General features: G+C 37.2%; 2 protein-coding genes across 2 annotated transcripts; both read left to right on the forward strand.

Annotated features, from left to right (window-relative positions):
* LOC109727491 lies at nt 3,345–10,925 on the forward strand. Its single transcript, XM_020257628.1, has 13 exons — nt 3,345–3,732; nt 3,830–3,916; nt 4,108–4,278; nt 4,416–4,568; nt 4,722–4,781; nt 4,911–5,048; nt 5,162–5,291; nt 7,226–7,395; nt 8,000–8,152; nt 8,691–8,854; nt 9,217–9,457; nt 10,116–10,252; nt 10,453–10,925. Exons 1-13 carry the CDS (start codon nt 3,579–3,581, stop codon nt 10,678–10,680), a joined length of 1,986 nt encoding a protein of 661 aa, XP_020113217.1. The 5' UTR covers nt 3,345–3,578; the 3' UTR covers nt 10,681–10,925.
* On the forward strand, nt 11,702–14,847 carry LOC109727599 (26S proteasome non-ATPase regulatory subunit 10-like). The gene is made up of 3 exons (XM_020257757.1): nt 11,702–12,431; nt 13,164–13,335; nt 14,336–14,847. Exons 1-3 carry the CDS (start codon nt 12,222–12,224, stop codon nt 14,542–14,544), a joined length of 591 nt encoding a protein of 196 aa, XP_020113346.1. The 5' UTR covers nt 11,702–12,221; the 3' UTR covers nt 14,545–14,847.

A 19,662-nucleotide genomic window follows, 5' to 3' on the forward strand; every position in this document is an offset into this window, starting at 1 on the left:
ATATCTAGCACTAATTTTATATAAAAAAATTATAATTACTAATTGAACACGACACAATTGATTAAGAATTTAATAGTTAATTTCTAATATTTTAAGTTCGACATAGTTAGTTACTTTATAGTTTATTAACTAAATTTATTTTTAAAAAAAATAGATGAATCGACTAACATATTATTTTTTTCTCTCTTTCTAAAAGAAAGCTACATAATATTGAATAGTTGAGAAGTATTTTTAGACTTAGATATTCAACTATTTTTCGACTTGGATTTACATTCAGCGATTACCATAGAAATTGTTCCTAAGTATAGTGTTATATTTTTATTTGTGTGTATTGTACGGTAGAAAAGAATAATGTTACATTTTGCAAACCATAGTATAATAAATACATAGAGTATAAAATGATAAAGTGTTATATTACACCGCTCTACAATTTGTAAAAAAACAAAAAATCACTTTATCGTAGTTAATTAACGGCAATTTCTAATAATAAAATAAAAATAAACTGTAAAATAATTAAATATAACTTTTTGAATCATAATATGACTTGGTTTTCTCTTAAAAAAAAAAATACTTTGCTTGCAAACAAATTTCATAATATTTTACAATCTATACAAACCGAATGGTTAGATTTTTACTCTAAAATTACAAGTCATTTTTATCTTTACATGATTTATACTTCTTCAACAATTAAATACCATCATTTATGCCAGACGGAGTCCATCTAAACTAGACCTGACAAACGGATGGATTGGGTAACCCACGGGCGGGTCATTGTACCCGTGGGTTACTTGGGCATGGATAAAATTTACCCGCAAATTTTTGGATAGCCAACATCATTATCCATACCCACCCGCGGGTGGGCGGGTGGGTATCCGGGTTACCCGTAATTTTTTTTCTTTTTTTCTCTTATATTTTTTAAATACAAAATACATATATGTAAATTTTAAAAATATGACATAACTCATTATTTAAAATATCATAACATACAGTAAAATTATTTAAAGTCTTAGAGCTTAAAAATTTCGTAATATAAAAAACGCGATAAGAAATTATAGTTAGAATTTGTAGAATGAATAAATAAAAAAAATATATATTTTAATTAAGAAAATATATTTTGTAATTAAAAAAAATATGTGCGGGTACCCGTGGGTACCCGCGGGTTACCCAAAATACCTACAGCTTAATGGGTACCCACCCGTTTTACCCGTATTTTTTTGGGTTGAAAAAGTTGGTACCCATACCCGCAAATTTACGGGTAACCCGCGGGGACCCGCGGGTATGGGTCGAGATTGCCAGGTCTAATCTAAACTCTCTCAAATAATCTCAAACACCATTTTATCTACACTTTGCCCAATTTAGTCAAAATTCAAAAAAATATATTAAAATTTAGTACACTAAATTCTCTCCCCCTACCCGCATAAAAATAATTTCATATGCGAAACTTAAATCCATATCTCAGCTCGATTGATTGAAGAGAGGAGGGTAGTGTTCTCGCATCACATTCTCGAGTTCCCATGTACTCTCTTATTTTTCATGGTCGTTTTATTGATCTTAACATACGGAATCACATGATTTCATAGTTTTTTTACTTTACGAGTGAGAATGCATAACAGAAACTTTTCATAAGTCATATCCTTATAAAGTTTCAACGGTTCATAATAAGTACGGCACAACAGATTTGAATTATGTTTCTGAGTTCAAAAATAAGTAAAAAAAAATAAAAAAAGGGCCCTGCAAAATAACAAATTTGAATTCAAAATGTGAGGTGGAGAAATAACTATTTATTCTTTTGATTTTCGTCGTACGTGTCCGAGGCTTTCCTGATTTGGCGGCCCAAAGTGAAAAAAAAAAAATTCCATGCAATAAATTTTTTTTATATACAATTAATTATTCTTCAGGCAAATTATTTTGATACAAAAATAAAAAAATAATATAAAATAATAAAAAAATTGAAAATGATTTAATAGAAGTTTTCGATGAATCTATCACGAAGATTATTTTACATAATTTTTTCCATTTAATTAGTGTCTCTTAATAAAGTTGTTAGACTTTGTCTAAAATAATATATTTGTCTACAGTAACGTAGAGATTGACGAAAAAAAAAAGTGATATATAAATAAAAATTAGGATAAGCTTTAAATACTATCCTTGTGATTTTGCACTTTTTCACTTTAGCATTCTATAGTTTAAATCGTATTACATTAGATCCTATGGTTTTATTTTTCTCTTTTCGTCAGTATCTCCGTTAACTCTACGTTAAATCATGTACAAAAAATTTCAGATACTCAACCTATGATTTATTGAATATTTACTTTAATACTTTGTGGTTTGCCGAATTCTTTCTTTAGATCCTGTGTTCTTAATTTTATCACTGGTGTAACAAAAAAATTAACGGAGAAGATAACAGAAAGAAAAAAAACGAAACCATAGGTATTAAATCACAGAATATCAAAGTGAGAAAATTCGAAACTATAGGATGATATTTGAAGATTTTTTTTAAAAAAATAAAATTAAAATTAAAATACAGTATATAAAAATTTTATAAAAACATAACAATATATAACGATATTTTCGAATAAAAAATATAATATAGTAAATAATAATAATAATAATAATAATAATAATAATAAAGTAGAGTGTAAGGAAGTGTAATTAAGCATTTTCCTAAGGGGAAAAGAGAAAAAAAAAATCCTTTGTGGGAACACAAAACAGTTCTCCGTGGGGCCGTGCGCCAAACTCCGTGCTTTGGCGCGCGAGGGAAGAGCCGAGATCGTGCCACGTGGACGTCGCGACACGTTGTGGTTCCCGCGTTGAAATTCGCGGCGCCCACATCCCACGCCCCAAAACGCCGTTTCCGAATCGCCAAAAAAAAAAAAAAAAAAAAAAAAAAAATTGAAGGGTAAATTGTACAGAGACCCCCTAATCTCTACCTATCTGGCAAACAAGCACCTGAACTCTTAATTTTGACAATTATATTCTCTAATTTGGTAGGCCGCTCATCAATCACACAACTCTTTAGTCAAATTTTAAAATATAAATAATATTTATATAAAAGTGATTTGATTGAAATTTGATTTAGCTTATTTTTCACTTGTCAAGTTTATTACTAAATTTAAGTCTTACAGATGATGATGTACGATTAAAATGGCTTTTTAGTTAGTAAATTTACTTAAAGAAGAGAAATTTATTGAATTATTTGATAAAAGTTTTAAAAAAAATATAAGTGCCAAAGATAAAAAAAATCTAGGAAGTGATTTGTTAAAGAGGTGACGTTCAGGGGGTTAAATAGAAAAGCGCTTTTCACAGCCGCGGCCCACCGCCCGCGACTTTTTCTACCTTCCTTCGTTTTCGCCCTCACCCAACCCTTCCCTTCTCGAAGCTTCTCCCTCTCTCCGATTGAAAATGGAACCCTAACCCTAACCCTAAATCCCAATTTCAATCCCAATCCCGATCCCAATCCCAATTCGTGGATCGATCTCCCCACCCCCCCAAAAGTGGCTGTTTTTTGAGGTACTAGTCGACGCAGATCCGCGCGGCCGAGAAACCCTCTCCGCGGGGGAAGTGAACGGGGTGGGGCGATGGAGCGGGATCGGAGGGTGAACCCCGAGTGCCCCAACGCCTCCAATCCCTTCCACCGCTGCGCCGAGTACTGCGCCCCGAGATCTCCTGCCGCCGCCGCCGCCGCAGCAGCAGCAGCAGCAGCGAAGCCCCGGATCGAATCGCCCAAATCAGGTTTTGTACCTAATTTCCCCTTTAATTTCTCCTCCAATTTGGCCCCCCTCTGCGATGGATTTGGTGTTGATTCGTTTGTCAATTGTGATTTGGATAGATCCAAATGGTGATAGAACTCGAACGCGCGATGAGAAGCGACGAGGTAGGCGAGGAGGCTCCGGGGGTTTGCCTTTATATGTTTTCCGTACGTTCCCGTCCTCTCTTTGTAATCTAATGGAAAAAGTCGGGATTTTTCCTGTTTATGTCTAGCATCACTAATTTTGTATTAGAGGAGGAAAAAAAGAAACAACTTTGATATGTTTCGTTCATTTTCTTCGAATTGATCATGAGAATTGTGCGCAATTTGCTATTTTGGGCTGTGGCCTTTCGTTTCAGTACAAAATGGAGCAGCGGGGGAGAGTAGGATGGTCGATTCGAGGTGTCCGAATGCGTCTAACCCGTTCCACGTATGCGCCGAGTACTGCTTTACTAAGTTAAATGAGATTAATAGGAGAGAGGGAAGCAAGTCGCCGTCCTTCTTGTCGCGGCACTCTTCATCGTCAAGTGGTTCGTTCGCTGATGCCGCTCGGTTCTAATCTTACTACTAGTTATCGGTTGCAAAGGAAAGCTAGGTTTTTTTCTATATATATATATATATTTTTTGGCATCAATTCTCTATTGTAATTGGTGGGTTGTGATTGCAGCGGAAGATGATGTGAACTTGGGAGGGAACAGGAGGGTTGATCCCAGATGTGCAAATGCATCTAACCCATTTCATGTTTGTGCCGACTACTGTTTTAATAAGTCGCATGAGAATAACTCGCATGAGATCAGTCGGGCAGAACCGGGCACTCCAGGTGTGTTATCTTGCGCTTCCTGGTGTTACTTGACTTCTTTTTAACTCTTACGATCTTGTGGAAATGATTTGATACTTTAGCCTATTTAATCGAATTTGTTGTCATAAGAACTTAGTTCGTCTCACAACTGCTGTTCTTGGGTTATGATTGTAGTGGCAAATGGTGTGAAGATGGGAAAGACTAGGTCAAATGAGAAGGATCGGGCAGAGGGAGGTATGTTCGGTGTCGACCCATAAGAATTTTGTGTTGAACGGTCGGAAGGGTTCTAGTCAGTTTCGTTCTATCACTTAATTGCTAGATATCTTAATAGTGTTCTGCTACTTTTTGTTTGTTGTCGCGTAGGGGAAAATGGTGTACAGATTGGAGAGAACAGGAGGGTGGACCCCAGATGCGCAAATGCATCCAACCCGTACCATGTATGTGCCGATTACTGCTTTAATAGATCAAGTGAGATGAATCATAAAGAGGGTGAGAAATCAGGTATGTGTCCTCTTTTGGACAATTTTTTTATTTTTTTATTATTTTCATCTGTGGGGAGTATTACTTTATCTAGCGCCTTGTGTTTTGAATCCTATTTCCTGTTTTAACTTTAGTTGCAAGGGAAGCACAAGGGGTTCTTACTATGGTCGAAAGAAGAGATGTGCACCCCAATTGTGTGAATGCATCTAATCCCTTCCACAAGTGTGCTGATTACTGCTTTAAGAAGTTGAATGAGGCAACTTAGCTAGTCATGGTAATCTTTTTCCGATTTTCTCTTCTATCAATGTTGGAGGCTTTTTAATTTCAGTCGGCCAAACTTTTCTACTTTTGGTTGATTTACTGATTTAACTCGTGCAAATTGAATGACATGTATAGAACCATTTAAAGAGTAAATTAATTAAATCAAAACTATATAGGGCTCGAACGTGTAATGAAAAGACGAATCGATGGCCTCAAGTTGATAAAGGACTTTGTGCAAGACATAATTTGGAGGAAAAAAATTCACGTAGCTCTTATCGCAGCAGCGTGTTCTCATATATTCTATAATTCACAAGTTAGAATTCATTTGTAAAGTAAGTGTGACATGCAAATTTTGCGCCACGTTCTCCCTATTTCTTCGGTCCTTGCATTTCTTCGGCCTGTGTTCTTCCTTACCTGTAGTTGGGCTTTATTACTGATTCCTGTATACGTATAGTCGCTAAATTGTGTTGGCCCTAGATATGCCTCTTACAGAATATCTGTTAATACGGAGTCCTCCAAAAATACAATATATTGCTTTCCTATGTATCATTAATTGGCTACATATCGGTACTTACACTCGTTTACTGATTAGTTAGTTATGGCGTATGAACTATTGCTAATAACACTAGTCATACTTTTATGAATAACACAGCTATTGTTGCAGAAACAGCCAAATAATGCGCAATTCGAAGTTTTCAAATTTCCGGAAGAAATTTTGAATAATTTGCTTCGTTTTTCTTTATTATTGTGCTTATTCTTGGTTCGATCAAATGCGTTTCTGCAGGGGAGTATTGCTGCAGGCCTGCAGGCATCTAGCAATTGCTGTTTAGTAGATACATTATCGACGGCTCAGATCCGCCCGATCCCGCGAATGTCAATAGGTCGACGGGAATATTCTAGAATGTTTCTTATTGTATATTTCGTTTCGTATAAGTATAATTGGAGTAACTACTGCGTTATTGTTCTACGTTTATTCGTCGAAAAGTGATGTAACTAGCAGATCTGCAGCTCCTCTTTTTATCTTCTTTTTTTGGTTTTTGCTTTTTTTTTTTCTTTTTGTTATTGTTGTTGCTTATTAATGTTTTTAAGTGTATCACCTTGTAACTATTGTAATAAATGGTGTATGAGTTTATGTGCATTAGAATTTGAATCGAGCAAGCTCATGCACCAATTTTTTTGGTTTATTTCAAGAATTGATAATTCTAAATTTTCTGATTAAAATGCTATGTGTGTGGTGGAATGGAAAAACCATATTGTAATTGGAGATTTTATTTATTTATTAAGAACTGTAATCATTCATTAGCAAATAAAATTTGGTCAATTAATAGTCTGTCATTAAATTTAATAACATTTAACTTAAGTTAAAAATTCAACAAAAAATTAACAAACCTCGTTAATAAATTTTTTGAACTTAGTAATGTTTAAAAATTCAGCTAAAAAACTAGAAGTTAGAGGATCTCTATGTTTTAAAAAAAGGCAAACTTTACTTCGCTCCCATATGCTTTTGGGCATTTTTCACTTTGCACTCTTACAATTTACAAAATTATACTTAATTATTTTATAATTATTTTATCTCAAAATTTATCATTAAATAAGATAGTAAAATCCTACTTTTTTATAACGACAAGTAGGTAAAATACATATTATAGGGTAGGACCACAAATTCTTATATTATAAAAAATAGTACTTTGCTATCCTAATTGATGGTACTATAAAATTTTAAATTACGGAGGAAATTGAAGTTTATCCTTAAGAAAAAAATATAGTTGAGGGGGCTTTTTCAGAATATCCTATAGTTGAGGAGGTCCCATACATTTTGACAAAGAGATATAGCTTTCCGACTCGGATAAGAATCTCAAAATCCACCCGAAACCCGAAACCCGTAAATAGTCGCCGTAGCCTCCTCTCTCGATCGTTCGAGCTCTAGGGTTTTGATTCTCTCTCTCTCTCGACTCCCAAAACCAATCGACTCCGAGGAGAGGGGGTGGCAAAGGAGGATCGGCGATGGAGGGGAAGGTCCACCCCGATTGCATCAACGCCTCCAATCCCTACCACGAGTGCGTCGACTACTGCTTCCGCAAGATCGCCGAAGCAAAAGCTCGATCAGGTTCGAATCAGCGCTCTTTTTCGGTTTTTTTGTTCGCCCGTTATTTTGTACTGTTATTCTGTTTTTCTCGATCGGATTGCTCGAGTTTGGTGATTTTTGTTGTTGTAATTGGTAAAGGAGTGTGAGGAGTCCCTAAAATTAGCTCTTTTTTTTTTTTTTTTTTCCAACCCTAATTTCCTGCTATTACTCTCTTTTCCTGATTGTATTGATGGAATTTGGTGATTTTTTTCTATTTTTGTTATTGAAAGAGGAGGGTGAGGAGTCCTTGAAATTAGTTTTTTTTTTACGCATAATTTCCTACTATTATTCTGTATTCTGGATTGAATTGTTGAGATTTGGTGATATTTATTGTTTGTAATTGATATAGGAGAATAATGAGTCCTTAAAATTAGCTTTTTATGGCCCCTCCCTAATTCTTACTATTACTATATTTTTTGTGATTTGATTGATAAGATTTGGTGAATTTTTAGTTGTTGTAATTGATAGAGGAGATGAGAAGTCACTAAAATTAGCTTTTCTTATGGTCCCTACTTCCTAATATTACTGCATTTTTTTTTCCTCTATTGGCTTGTTGAGATTTGGTGATTATTGTTCTAATTGATAGAGGAGAGTGAGAAATTGAAGAATCAGGAGGAGCCAGGGGAGAGGACCGTGCATCCGGATTGCATCAATGCATCGAATCCATATCACGAGTGTAGTGAGTTCTGCTTCAAACGGATTGCAGATGCGAAGGATCAGATGCGAAAGGAGGAACCAGGTTTTTTCTTCCCCCCCTCCCTTTTTCTCTGTCGGTTTTTTTAATAATTGGTAATATTTATGTTTTGAGTAGTTTTTAAACTAGTTAGAACAATTTTACTTGTGAACTCTGCGAATGACTTGAAAATTAATTCCTAACCTAGCTATGAGAATAGTGAAGTAAAAGATTCCAATACTTGTAACCAATTGCGGAAAATTGTGTGTGGGAAGAAATCTTGTTATTGTCATTTGCAGAAATAGTGTTTAATGAATTTTGAATAAGTTTGTTGGTCATCTGCTTGCGTCTCCTTGTTGCAAATATAGTGACCTGCAAATATTCATCAGAGTTGTCTCTGATGCCCTCTAAGAAGTTCACAAACTGTTTGATCTCATTTGCTGAGCTGTGATTTGCCGGTTTTCCAAATTTAGTATTCTTATGCACTATGGAATGTTGTGTTAGATCCCCCTCAATTGCACTTTGAAACTCGAGTAAAAAGTTTCCTAAGCAGATGATTTTGTATCCATGCTGGTAACTTTAATTATGTTTAAAACCTCTCCAGGAATGGGAGAGGCGGATGGTGATCCTTCTTCCCTAAATGTCTCCAATGACACTAAGGACCATCCCAAACAACAAGAGGATCAAGGAGAAGAAAGGGGTGGCGCCGATGACTATCCACATATGAACGAAAAGCAGAAGAAGTTGTTCGAGCTGAGGCTTAAAATGGTAATATGTTCTGTATGAAATTATCTATTAGCATGTATAACCTTTCAAAATCTGTACTTTTTGTGTATGCCCTTCAAAAACTCATTTTGTTATATCTATTGCCTTAAACATACAAAAGGCCCTTTTTGGAAAGCTTTTCTAATGTAAAACCAACTTCTTCTCATGAATTAAAGCATCTGGTAAATTTGCCGACTTAAGGTTTTTTTTTTTTTTTTCTGGAGGAAACTGCACTTTTGAGGAGTACATACAAAAATTCAGATACAACAGAGTAAATTTCTAAATAGATTATTTTGCAAGGATAAATGTAAATGCCCCTTATGATTATTTGGTAATATTGCTTGTTTACTGTTGTATTCTGACAGAATGAAGCAAGAAAAGCCAATCAAATGGCTATAGTAGCAGAAAAGAAGAAGATGGAAGCTCCCACTGAACCAAGGGGCATCTCTAAACAGAAATGGCTAGAAGAAAGGAAAAAGAAAATCGGGAAGCTTCTTGATTCGAATGGGTTGGATATGTCAAAGGCTTACATGCTTGATACAGAAGAGACGGCTGAAGTAAAGTACAAAAAGTGGGAGAAAGATCCCGCTCCATATGGCTGGGACGGTATGCATCAAAAACATTTTTCATATTTGTTTCTCTGTTGGCTGCAGTTCATGTAGGGCGGAAGAATGTGATTAGAGATATCTTTAGTTATTACGAGTCATTTACCAACATTTTGTGATTCTTATGATGCTCATTTTAATTAGAGAACTGAAAACTTTTTCCTGGGCAGTAGTTGTTATTCATTACTTATTAGAGGGTCTTAAAGCCTATTTCTGGTTGATTCTTATTTGGCGTTTGTTGGAAATTTTGAGGATGCTTTCTGATTGAGGGATTTACCTGAGCCCATCTCATTTTCACCTGTTGCAAACTGTAATCTTGTAATGAATAATTAGCTATCAACTTGCTAATGTTGTCACTTATATGTTAGTGGAGGAATTGAATTATAGAACAATCAAGGGTGCGATGGTTTTTAAGATCTATAATCTCTCGGAAATCCACCTTGATGAAATCCTTTTGTTGGAAATCTATCTAATTGAAGTCTGATTTGGAAGCTTATTTTTATCTTACTATTCTCTTTTCTCCTGGAGTGGCTGTTTTCATCTATCTTTTGTACTCTACTTTCCGGATAATTTATGGCAATTTAGACTCGAGTGATTCAATGTGGCATTTCTGCCCTGAAAGAATAGCAGTTATCTGATAAGTAGTTTTTCATATGCAGTTTTCAATCAGAAAACACTTTACAATGCCCACAAGAAGCGGACCAAGAACATACAGGTCGACATGGAGGCATACAATAAAGCAAAGGAAGCTGATCCCGAGTTCTATCGTGATGCTTCCAGTCTTCAATATGGGAAGGTACTTTTCGCCCCATGACACTATCTGAACCAGCTTCTTTTGGACTCATTTAAGAAACAAGGCTAAACATAGATTACTCCCGTGAATATGTGCACTTTACTCCCGTGAATATTGATAAGCAAAACCTACATATGCAGAATTTTCTGATGAATCAGGACTTTGTGTATGGGTTTACATTTCCATCTGTTTCCTGTCGGCAGGTTTCGAAAGTTTCCGAGGAAAACATCGATCTAATGGTGAAGGAGCTTCAGGAGAAGGAGGCGAAGCGCAAGTCCTTCAGCAGGAGGCGCAGGTTCCATGAAGAGAAGGACATCGATTCCATCAACGACCGCAACGAGCACTTCAACAAGAAGATCGAGAGGGCCTTCGGGAAGTACACCCTCGAGATCAAGAACAATTTGGAAAGGGGAACCGCCCTACCCGACTAAGTACTTCTTCGATGAATTGTGTAATATTAGTGGCTCGCTCTGTACACCCCTTGATTTTGCATTCTCTGTTCATGTATTTTATAGCTTTAATGAGGGAACAATGCATGAAAGGGGTACTTCTAAACTAAATTTTCTACTCATTTCTAGTTTCTGCATTTGCTTCACTTCAGAATTTAACCGTCCATTATATCTAAAGAAAATTATGTAAAGCACACAGTTTGTAGATTTAGGGGGGATATTTTTTATTTTTTATTTTTTTTGAGAATTGGGAGCTTGATTTTTCGCTACGTGTTCCTGGAATAACCAAGAACAACATAATTCTGAACTAAATGATGCTGAAGATTCGAACACAGTTTTTTTTTTAAAAAAAAGGGAAAAGTCCATAGGCCAAGGCATTTAAAATTTGAAATCAGAATACACAATATCTGTACGAACAAAATTTTACATAAATTCAAAATTGTATCGAATATTTTAATGTACAACCAAATAAAATATCAACCTATGACGCGAAACTTTTATCCTTAAATTTTAATTCAACTATGACGCGACACTTTTATCCTTAAATTTTAATTTATTCTAATTTCTCACTAGAACTATAAACTATGTGATATTTTAGTCTTCAAACCTTCTTAATTGTAACAATATATTACTTAATGATGCAATAATGATCAAAATATTAGATTATTTCGATTTTACTAATTCATCAATATCTATTCAAAAAAAATGGATTACGAGACTTTGATTGCAACAATTCAAGAAGTTTAAGGACTAAAATATCACAAATCTTACACTTCCAGCTAGAAATTGCCGTGTATTAAAGTTTGGGGATTGCATTGTCACGGGTCTCATAGTTTGAGGACCAAAAGTGCAATTTATGTCATATATAACGATAAAAATATTCCCTAAATAAGTTAGCTACTAATGGGCCGTGGGGCTCGGCCCATTTAGAATGGCCCGTAGCCCATAAAAATATCTATCACTCGTTCACTCACTTCTCTACCAAATCCCATCGCAATAAAAGCGTGCGTGCGACGCAAGATCGAAATTCGAACTCTTTCTCCTCCGCCGCGGCGACGAAGCTAGGGTTTCCTCCTCCTCCTCCTCCTCCTCCTCCTCTCGATTCGCCTCCATGATCGCACCTCGATCTCCAATCCCTTCCCCCGACATCTTCCTCTGATCGAATCCCTCCTCTTCCGATTCGATCCCACGTTTTTTCCCCAAAATTTTCCATCTTTTTTTTTTTTTCCCATTATGATTCCATCTCCTCCTCGCGCGCTCGGTCTCATCGTCGCTTCCTTCTCCGCCATCGACAACCTCCGCGTCCTCGGCCCCGGTTTGAATCCCTTCGCTCCCTTCGGCATGGGTAACTACTCCGCCTCCCGCTAATCCTCTTCTCAGGGTTTACTGGGATTCTTCCGATAATATGTAAAAAGCCCCGGCCTTTCTCGCGGATCCGGTCGCTTCGTCGCACGATACACTTTTGAAGACGTATCGATCTTCTTCTCTCGATTGGAGGTGGTAAAGGAGTGTTGGTTTTGTGTATGCTATTGATTTGGAGGGTATCGAGCTGGTTTGGGGAATTTGGGGGATTATTTCTCGGTTTCGTTTTGGGAGATATGGTGCAAGAGCACAATAGGCAGGTGCCGCGTCGGCAGCTGAGTCGGGGATCGTCCAACCGGCGTTGCAGCGACAGAGACGATCGAGGGTGGACGCTACTCCACGTCGGTGCTCGGAAGGGTGATCTCAAGGAGGTTAGTGTTCTTATTTAGCATACAAGTTGATAATTTCGTTTTAGATAGTTCCGTGATTAATAATGTTGACTAGTTGGTGAAAGATCAGTTATGGATTAGCTAATGACCTTTACTCTGGTTAGATTCAAATCTTCACTTTGGTATATGCTCTGAATATCTTGTGAAAGCAAATTTTTGTGGAGAACGAAACAATAAGTATGTGGCATACGCCATTTGTGCAATGATTCTCGATAAATGAACTATAGATTGCTGAAGGGTAGCTAGCCCTAGAATAAATAGATAGCCATTTGTTTGGTTGGAGTCCCATTTTTAGCAGTCTCTCAGTAGGATTGATGGGTCAGACTCTTGTCTTTCCTCATTCAAAACTCATTTCTTTTTCACTTGCATGAACAGTCTGGCCACCAATGCTTTGCCTAGTTCGGTAGATTATTCGGATAGGTTAAGGTGCGGAGCGATACATTGGCATAGGGTCTGTTTTAAGAAAAAAAAAAATGAATGTGGAGTTCTTGACCACGGAGCCTCCCGTTCTTATCTGATTGTATATTAGCTTGTCTAATGGCTTTTAATCATAGGCGGCACATGACTTACTTTTTTCTATTTAAATTTCTTTCATGTGCTCATATGCACCTCATAAGAGAAGCTAGAGTTTAGAGACTCGCCACCAGTTCCCTTTCCTATGCCCATACCATCTCATATGTGTTTGATTTACATAATTTGTTATGTTCTCTTCAGGTGAGGCGCCTTTTGAATGAAGGCATGGATGTCAATGTGCTTACTTGGGGCCCAAAAACACCTGGTGTTACCCCACTTCATCTTGCTGCTCAAGGCGGACACCTCAGAGTTATGGATGAATTACTCGACCGTGGTGCAAATATCGATGCTCGAACGAAAGGAGCATGCGGCTGTAAGTTGATCTTTCTTCAGTTCCTTATTCTTGTTGCAAGAATTTGTTTCTATTAGGTGGCATGAGTCAGGTCTGTCGTTGTTTAATTTCTTTCTCTTTAATTTTTGGAAATGAATTTTTAATAGTGTTTCTTTTAATTTTCCTTGTTCTCTCAGAAAAACAACTTCCTCTACACTTCAAGGACCATTTGAATATAGAAAAAGCATAATAGTTATCAATCTTTCTTAATCCAACTTTGTTGAACCTTATTTTAATTGGTAGGAATTTGTTGCCGCGTTTACATGCATAGAATGTATAAAGGGATCATTGATTGCCTTATGAATGATGCAGGTCACATCCTTCAGTTGATAGTTTGATTTTTATGTTCTTTGTAATCTAATGTAGCTTTTCAGTTTGCTTATGTAAGGTGATTTCCTTAGGTTTATTTTGTGTTTATCTCACAACTGAATAGTTCTGCATTAAAAGTTGGAAGATGACGTGAACATGATATAGTATATAAGGACTAGGACACTAGTACTGTTGAGTTTTTCTTGGTCTCAAGCATCTAAGACCAAGTGTTGAGACTAGTGGGCTAGTTGCGCTGTGAGTATGGCATAAGAGCACATTGAGGTGATATGACGTTGGGCCATCTGATTGTTCATCCTTGTTGTTGCTCTCAATCTCAATACAATGGTGAAATAGCAGATTGGAGAGACTCTGTCAACCTTGTTTAACTTTTATGATAGTCGGATGTTATAAATCTCGTTTTAACTTTTTCGATTTTCATAATAAATAATAAATATAGATCAATGATCTTTGATCTTAACTAAAAATATTAAGGTGTACGACTCACACAACACTTGCTGTGAGTTTTCTTTATATCCTTTATACGTGTTGACGATTTGAGAATATATGATTCCTTCTCACTAATAACGGAAATTTTGTTGTCATTTCTTCTGCAATACGCTGTTTCCCCTGACGATGAAACATGGCTGATTTTGATGCCTTTCTGGCAATTTAGGGACTCCGCTTCACACTGCTGCCAAGGAGAGGAACAAGAGAGCCATAAAATTCCTGGTAGAGAACGGTGCATTCTTGCCCCCTGACATCGACGACCAACGCTTCAACCCGCCCCTCCACTACTGCCCGGGCCTCGAATGGGCCTACGAGATGAAGCGCCTGCATGACGATGGCCCGTCTGGTGAAACTTCTTGCAGTTCCGAGAGCTAAGTGAGTACCGAAACCGCCCACCCTTGGTGCTTCTATCCTAGCAATGTTGTCTGTGAAAAGAACTCTCGACGATCGTTATGTTTGTTCTCAAAATGGCTTGCTTGTCGGTATTTCTGTGCCTTACCGAACACCTTATTAGGGTTTCTACTCTGTAGAAATATTGTGCCTTCTTCTGTTTGTCTGTGTTTTTTAGCTGAGAATGCTGCTGATCAAGACATTTATTCTTATGCTTGCTGTGTGTTTGTTGTTCTCGTAAACGATGAGCTGATAAATAATTATTCATGGATTTGATCCTATAATTTACATCTTTTATTCTGGGAAAAAAAAAGAGCATACTTTTGTCAAGTTTCACATTGGATTTTTTTATGTTTGTACATAACAGAGTTTTCTGTTAACACTAATGTTTGGATACACAGTAAAAAAATCTCCATGGAATTTTTAAACGGTGGTTTTGGTCCAAATAAAATAGAGAATTCTGTTAACTCTAAAAAAAATTTCACGGATTCAATTTTTAAACTGTTTGGATGCATATTGTGTAATTTTACGGGATTTCTCTAAATTTTAAAATTAAAAGTTAAAATTTTAAATTTTAAATTTCAAATTTGGCCAATTTGTATAAAAAATTCATTTATTTTGGGCTTTTGCAAAATTGGGCCACCTTTTTCGTTTTTGCAGATTAAGCTAGATTTTCAGCAAATTGATCAAAATATTCTTATTATTTTCTCTCTTTTTTTTTCTCGTTTTTTTCTCTCTAAAGAATGCAGTGATGGCGGAGGCGGCCTCGCTTCTCATCCTCATACTCTCGCCCTCACCCACGCACCCTGCGCCTTCCTCGCCTCCGACCTCGTCAAGACTGCATCGCGACTCCTTTTTTTTCCCCCTCTCCGACCCTCCTCCACCGCCTCTGACGATGATGCCTATCTCACCCTCTCTCATCCTTCTCGCCCTTTCCTTCTCCCTCCTCCTTCGCCTCCTCCGCCGCCTCCGACGACGACGCCTCTCCGCCCACATCGGTGCCGCGGAGGTCGCTGTGGCGCCGCAGCCTCGGAGCGGGGGGTCTTTAGCGGCGTCATCGCCGGCGCCGTGACCGTTGGCGGAGAGATGTGACAAAAAAAATGTAGAAAAAGGAAGAAGAAAAAAATAAAGACAAAAAAATATATAAGAAAGAAGAAAACGGTGAAATTGCACTGTTAAAATAAGATTACACTGTCTTAAAACAAATTTGCACTGTTTTAATGAAAATTGCACTATTTGATATAGAAATTACACTCTTTTGGAATGGACTTTACACTCTTTAAGCCAACGTTGCACTATTTTGGAGAATTTTGCACCATTTCTTTTCCTCTTCTTTTTTTCTTTCTCCTCTTTTTCTTCTTCCACTGCTGCCTCCCGCCCGCCCGGCCCGAGCTCCTTTCCCGTTGTCAGGAGCCTCCTCGAGCTCGGCAATAGCCCACACCGCGCCTTCGCGCGCCTCGCCGCCTGCTACGGGCCCCTCGAGCTCAGCGTGACCACCGTTGTGGCCTCCTCCCCCGCAGATGGCGACGCCCTCGAGGTGGAGCCAGGCGGCGTTGTAAATGCCGTGGAAGCGAAGGTGGAGGAGGGAGAGGCGGGGGCAGTTGGCGGCGAAGGAGAGGAGGGCCCCGGAGCGGGGAGGCGCCCTCATCGCCGGCAACTTCTGGGGCAGTTGGAGGCCCCGAAGCCCGCCGGTGGGTACTTTGTCATTGTCACCGTTGTCATGGTCGGCAAGGCCGCCTTTGTCGCTGGCAGCCTCCGCGGCGAGGCCTACAGGAGGGCGGCGGCGCGATCGGCCCCACGTTGGGAGGCGCTCCTGATCTTTCGCGNAAAAAAAGATTTTGGTCCAATGGACCAAAATAATTGGTCCATTGGACCAAACTACACCTCCCAAGACCTTGGGAGGAGCAGACCACATGGCCCAAGGCAAATTGCCTTGGGCCATGGGGTCCGAGCCCGGCTGGCCCGGCCCAAGCGGGCCGTGCCGTGCCGGGCCGCCTGCTTCCAATTGGCCCGGCACGGCCCAGGCCCGTTTCGGGCCGTGCCGTGCCGGGCCGTCGGGCTCCAAAACAGCGGCCCAGCACGGGCCCAGAGCCTCGGGCCGGTCCGGCCTGCCACGGGTGCTACAGTGCCCGTGCCGGGCTGTGGCCCGGCCCGAGGCCATGCCGGACCGGGCGGCCCACGTGCCGCCCGGCCCGTTTTACACCCGTATCCACACCTCTATCTCTCTCTCTTTCTCTCTCTCAGACCCTTCCTAGCAGTAGGGCTGGCAAATGAACGAGCCTCTTTCTCTCTCTCAGACCCTTCCTAGCAGTAGGGCTGGCAAATGAACGAGCCGGCTCGTGTTCGACTCGCATTCGACTCGATATTTGGCTTGCTCGAGCTCGACTCGAAATTAAATGAGTCGAGCTTGAACAAAAAAAGAGCTCGAAATTTATTTCAAGCCGAGCTTGAGTATTACTCAGCTCGTTCGAATTAGGCTCGAAAAGCTCGAAAAGCTCGAATATATATATATATATATATATATATATATATATATACTATGTTATCGAAAGTATAGAGGATCTGATGTTTTCGATTTTTTGATTCTTAGATTAATACTATTATTACCTTGTAAGAACCACTCAATCCTAGGGGTATTATTTAATCCTGGGGGGATCGCAATCATTCCAACCATACAATTCTTAATCAAAGGGCCAAAAATTCGAAAATATCAAATCCTTTATATTTTCAATAGCATAGTAGTTCTACAGTATATATATTAAAAAATATATAAATATAATATATTTTAATTATCTGAGTTTAGTTAAAATTAGGCTAATGTTGTTGGCCCATAAAAACAAATCTAATAGACAAATAAAAGAGCGAAATTTCACTTAATTTATACATTTTTCCTTTCTTTCTTTCTTTTACAGAGCTTAAATTTTTAATATGTTTCTCTTTTTCTCTTTTTCTGTCTCTCACCCTAAGTGGCACCGGAAGCCCTTCAAATTACCAACTAACAGCATATGCTCGTCGTTGCCTACCTTGCTATTAATTGTATACTTGAGAAAAAATATACAGAATATTTTTAAAGTAAAAAATTATTATTCATATAAAATTTTAATTTTAATTATATATGATTGGATAGTTTAATCCAATATTTATCTATATAATTTATTTATTTTTGATTGCATAAATGAAAATGAATAATATGGAGATTAAAGGCGGAAGAAAAGACATGTGAGACTGAAAAGATTAGGAGTAATGCTTCTATACTTTTTTTTTTTTGTTACCGTTCATTCACGTGTATTCAACGGCTCAGATTTAGTTTTTTTTTAAATTGTGACCTGCAATAGCAGGTCACTCTTGGAGAGGTACCGGTTACCAGGTACCTCAAAAAAGAATAGTTTTGTCTTTTAATATATGGGCAATTTAGTCATTTTACATCTACTATATTTTCAAAATTTTTATTTTTTCTTTGTTTCCTTTTTCTCTCTCTATCTTTCCTTTCATAATTTGGCATTTCATATAAGAAAAATTTCAAATGATTTGACAATATAATCATTGAATTTAAACTTTAAATAGTAATATAAAATTCCTCTAATTTAAATTTCACTTTTAAATTTAAAATTTAATATTATATTCAAATTTATATTTTAAAAATTTAAGTTTCATATAAATACTTTGAAATATGGTAAACAGAAATAATTGTTTGAATTTTAGTCTTCTGGTTTAGGTTTGGTTTTGGGTTTCGAAAAATTTGTCAGTTTTGAATTTGGATCATGGATTTTTGAATCCGTCGGAGTTCGGAAATTTAAGTTTGTGAGTTGATTAGTCAGATTCGAATTCAAATTCCTAACTATTTGTTTTCTCACCAATAATTTCTGAATCTTTGTTTAATGTTAATATGTTGTAAGGAATTATAATTTAAAATATTATTAAGCTCGGTAACGTTGAGTTATCATTCTGTTTAAAATAGTTTATTTATGCTTTACCGGCTTTCGGCTTCAATAGTTAAAATCAGATCTTGATAGAATAGGTCAAAGTCTGATCAGTCAAATCAATCGGGTTTCAATCTAGTTTTTTAAATCATGAATTTAAAATTCTAAAATAGTAATATGAAATTCCTGCTAGAGAGAACTAGTTGTAGAAAATCTACTCTCTAGAGTTTTTTACTGCATTACGCTTTTAACTGGTGCGAATAAAACTGTATATTAAACTTGAGAAATTTAGTTTTTAAATACGTAATATGAAATTCCCTCTAATATTTAGAAATTTCACTTTTAATTTTAAGTATTTAATTTTTAAAATTTTAAAGTACACGTATTGAGAATAAATATATTTCTTAAAATTTCTAAAATTCAAATTAATGACATAATTTGAGAAGCAGCTAAAACATTTAAGAGTAGATCCTAATTAATGCCAATAATTGCATAAATTTGGTTAATATTAATTTCTAAATTATGTGCAATTAATGCATAATTTAGACTACTCAATTAAACAGTTTCTTTAGATATTGGTATTTATTTTAATTTACCAAACTACCTTGAAGTAAAATAATTCCTTTTACCCTGCTAAGTATTAAAGTGTAAATTTTTACCTCTATTAATCAACGGTTAAGATCTTTTTTATTTTTTTAACAAAGTACGGAAATCATTTCTCAAAGATTAGTATTATTCCATTCATAAATATTTTTTTTCATATATGATATTTACTATATTTTATATATGTAATTTGTTGTACTTTGAGACTTTAGTACATATTTTGTGTATCAAATTAGTAGATAATGTCTATACAATTAAACTATTGAATCGTATGCAATGTGAGAATTTCAAGCCGGCTCGTTTAGGGTTCGAGCTCGCTGGACTCGAGAATTTCAGGCTGCGCTTCGAGCTCGGCTCAAATTAATTTCAATCCAGGGCTTGAGCTTAAATTTTAGGCTCCGAATAATTTCAATGCCGAATTTGAGCCGGGGTAAGCTACGCTCGCGAGCTCGGCTCGTTTTCCACTCGCCCTACCTAGCAAGCACCTCGTCTTCCTCTCTCCCTACCAACAACACATGGCCGTACGCTCACACACACTCTCTTCGTTCTACTCCTCGTCTCTTCTTCAATATGTATATTA

Source organism: Ananas comosus, linkage group 22, assembly GCF_001540865.1.
Source record: "Ananas comosus cultivar F153 linkage group 22, ASM154086v1, whole genome shotgun sequence".
Lineage (NCBI taxonomy): Eukaryota > Viridiplantae > Streptophyta > Magnoliopsida > Poales > Bromeliaceae > Ananas > Ananas comosus.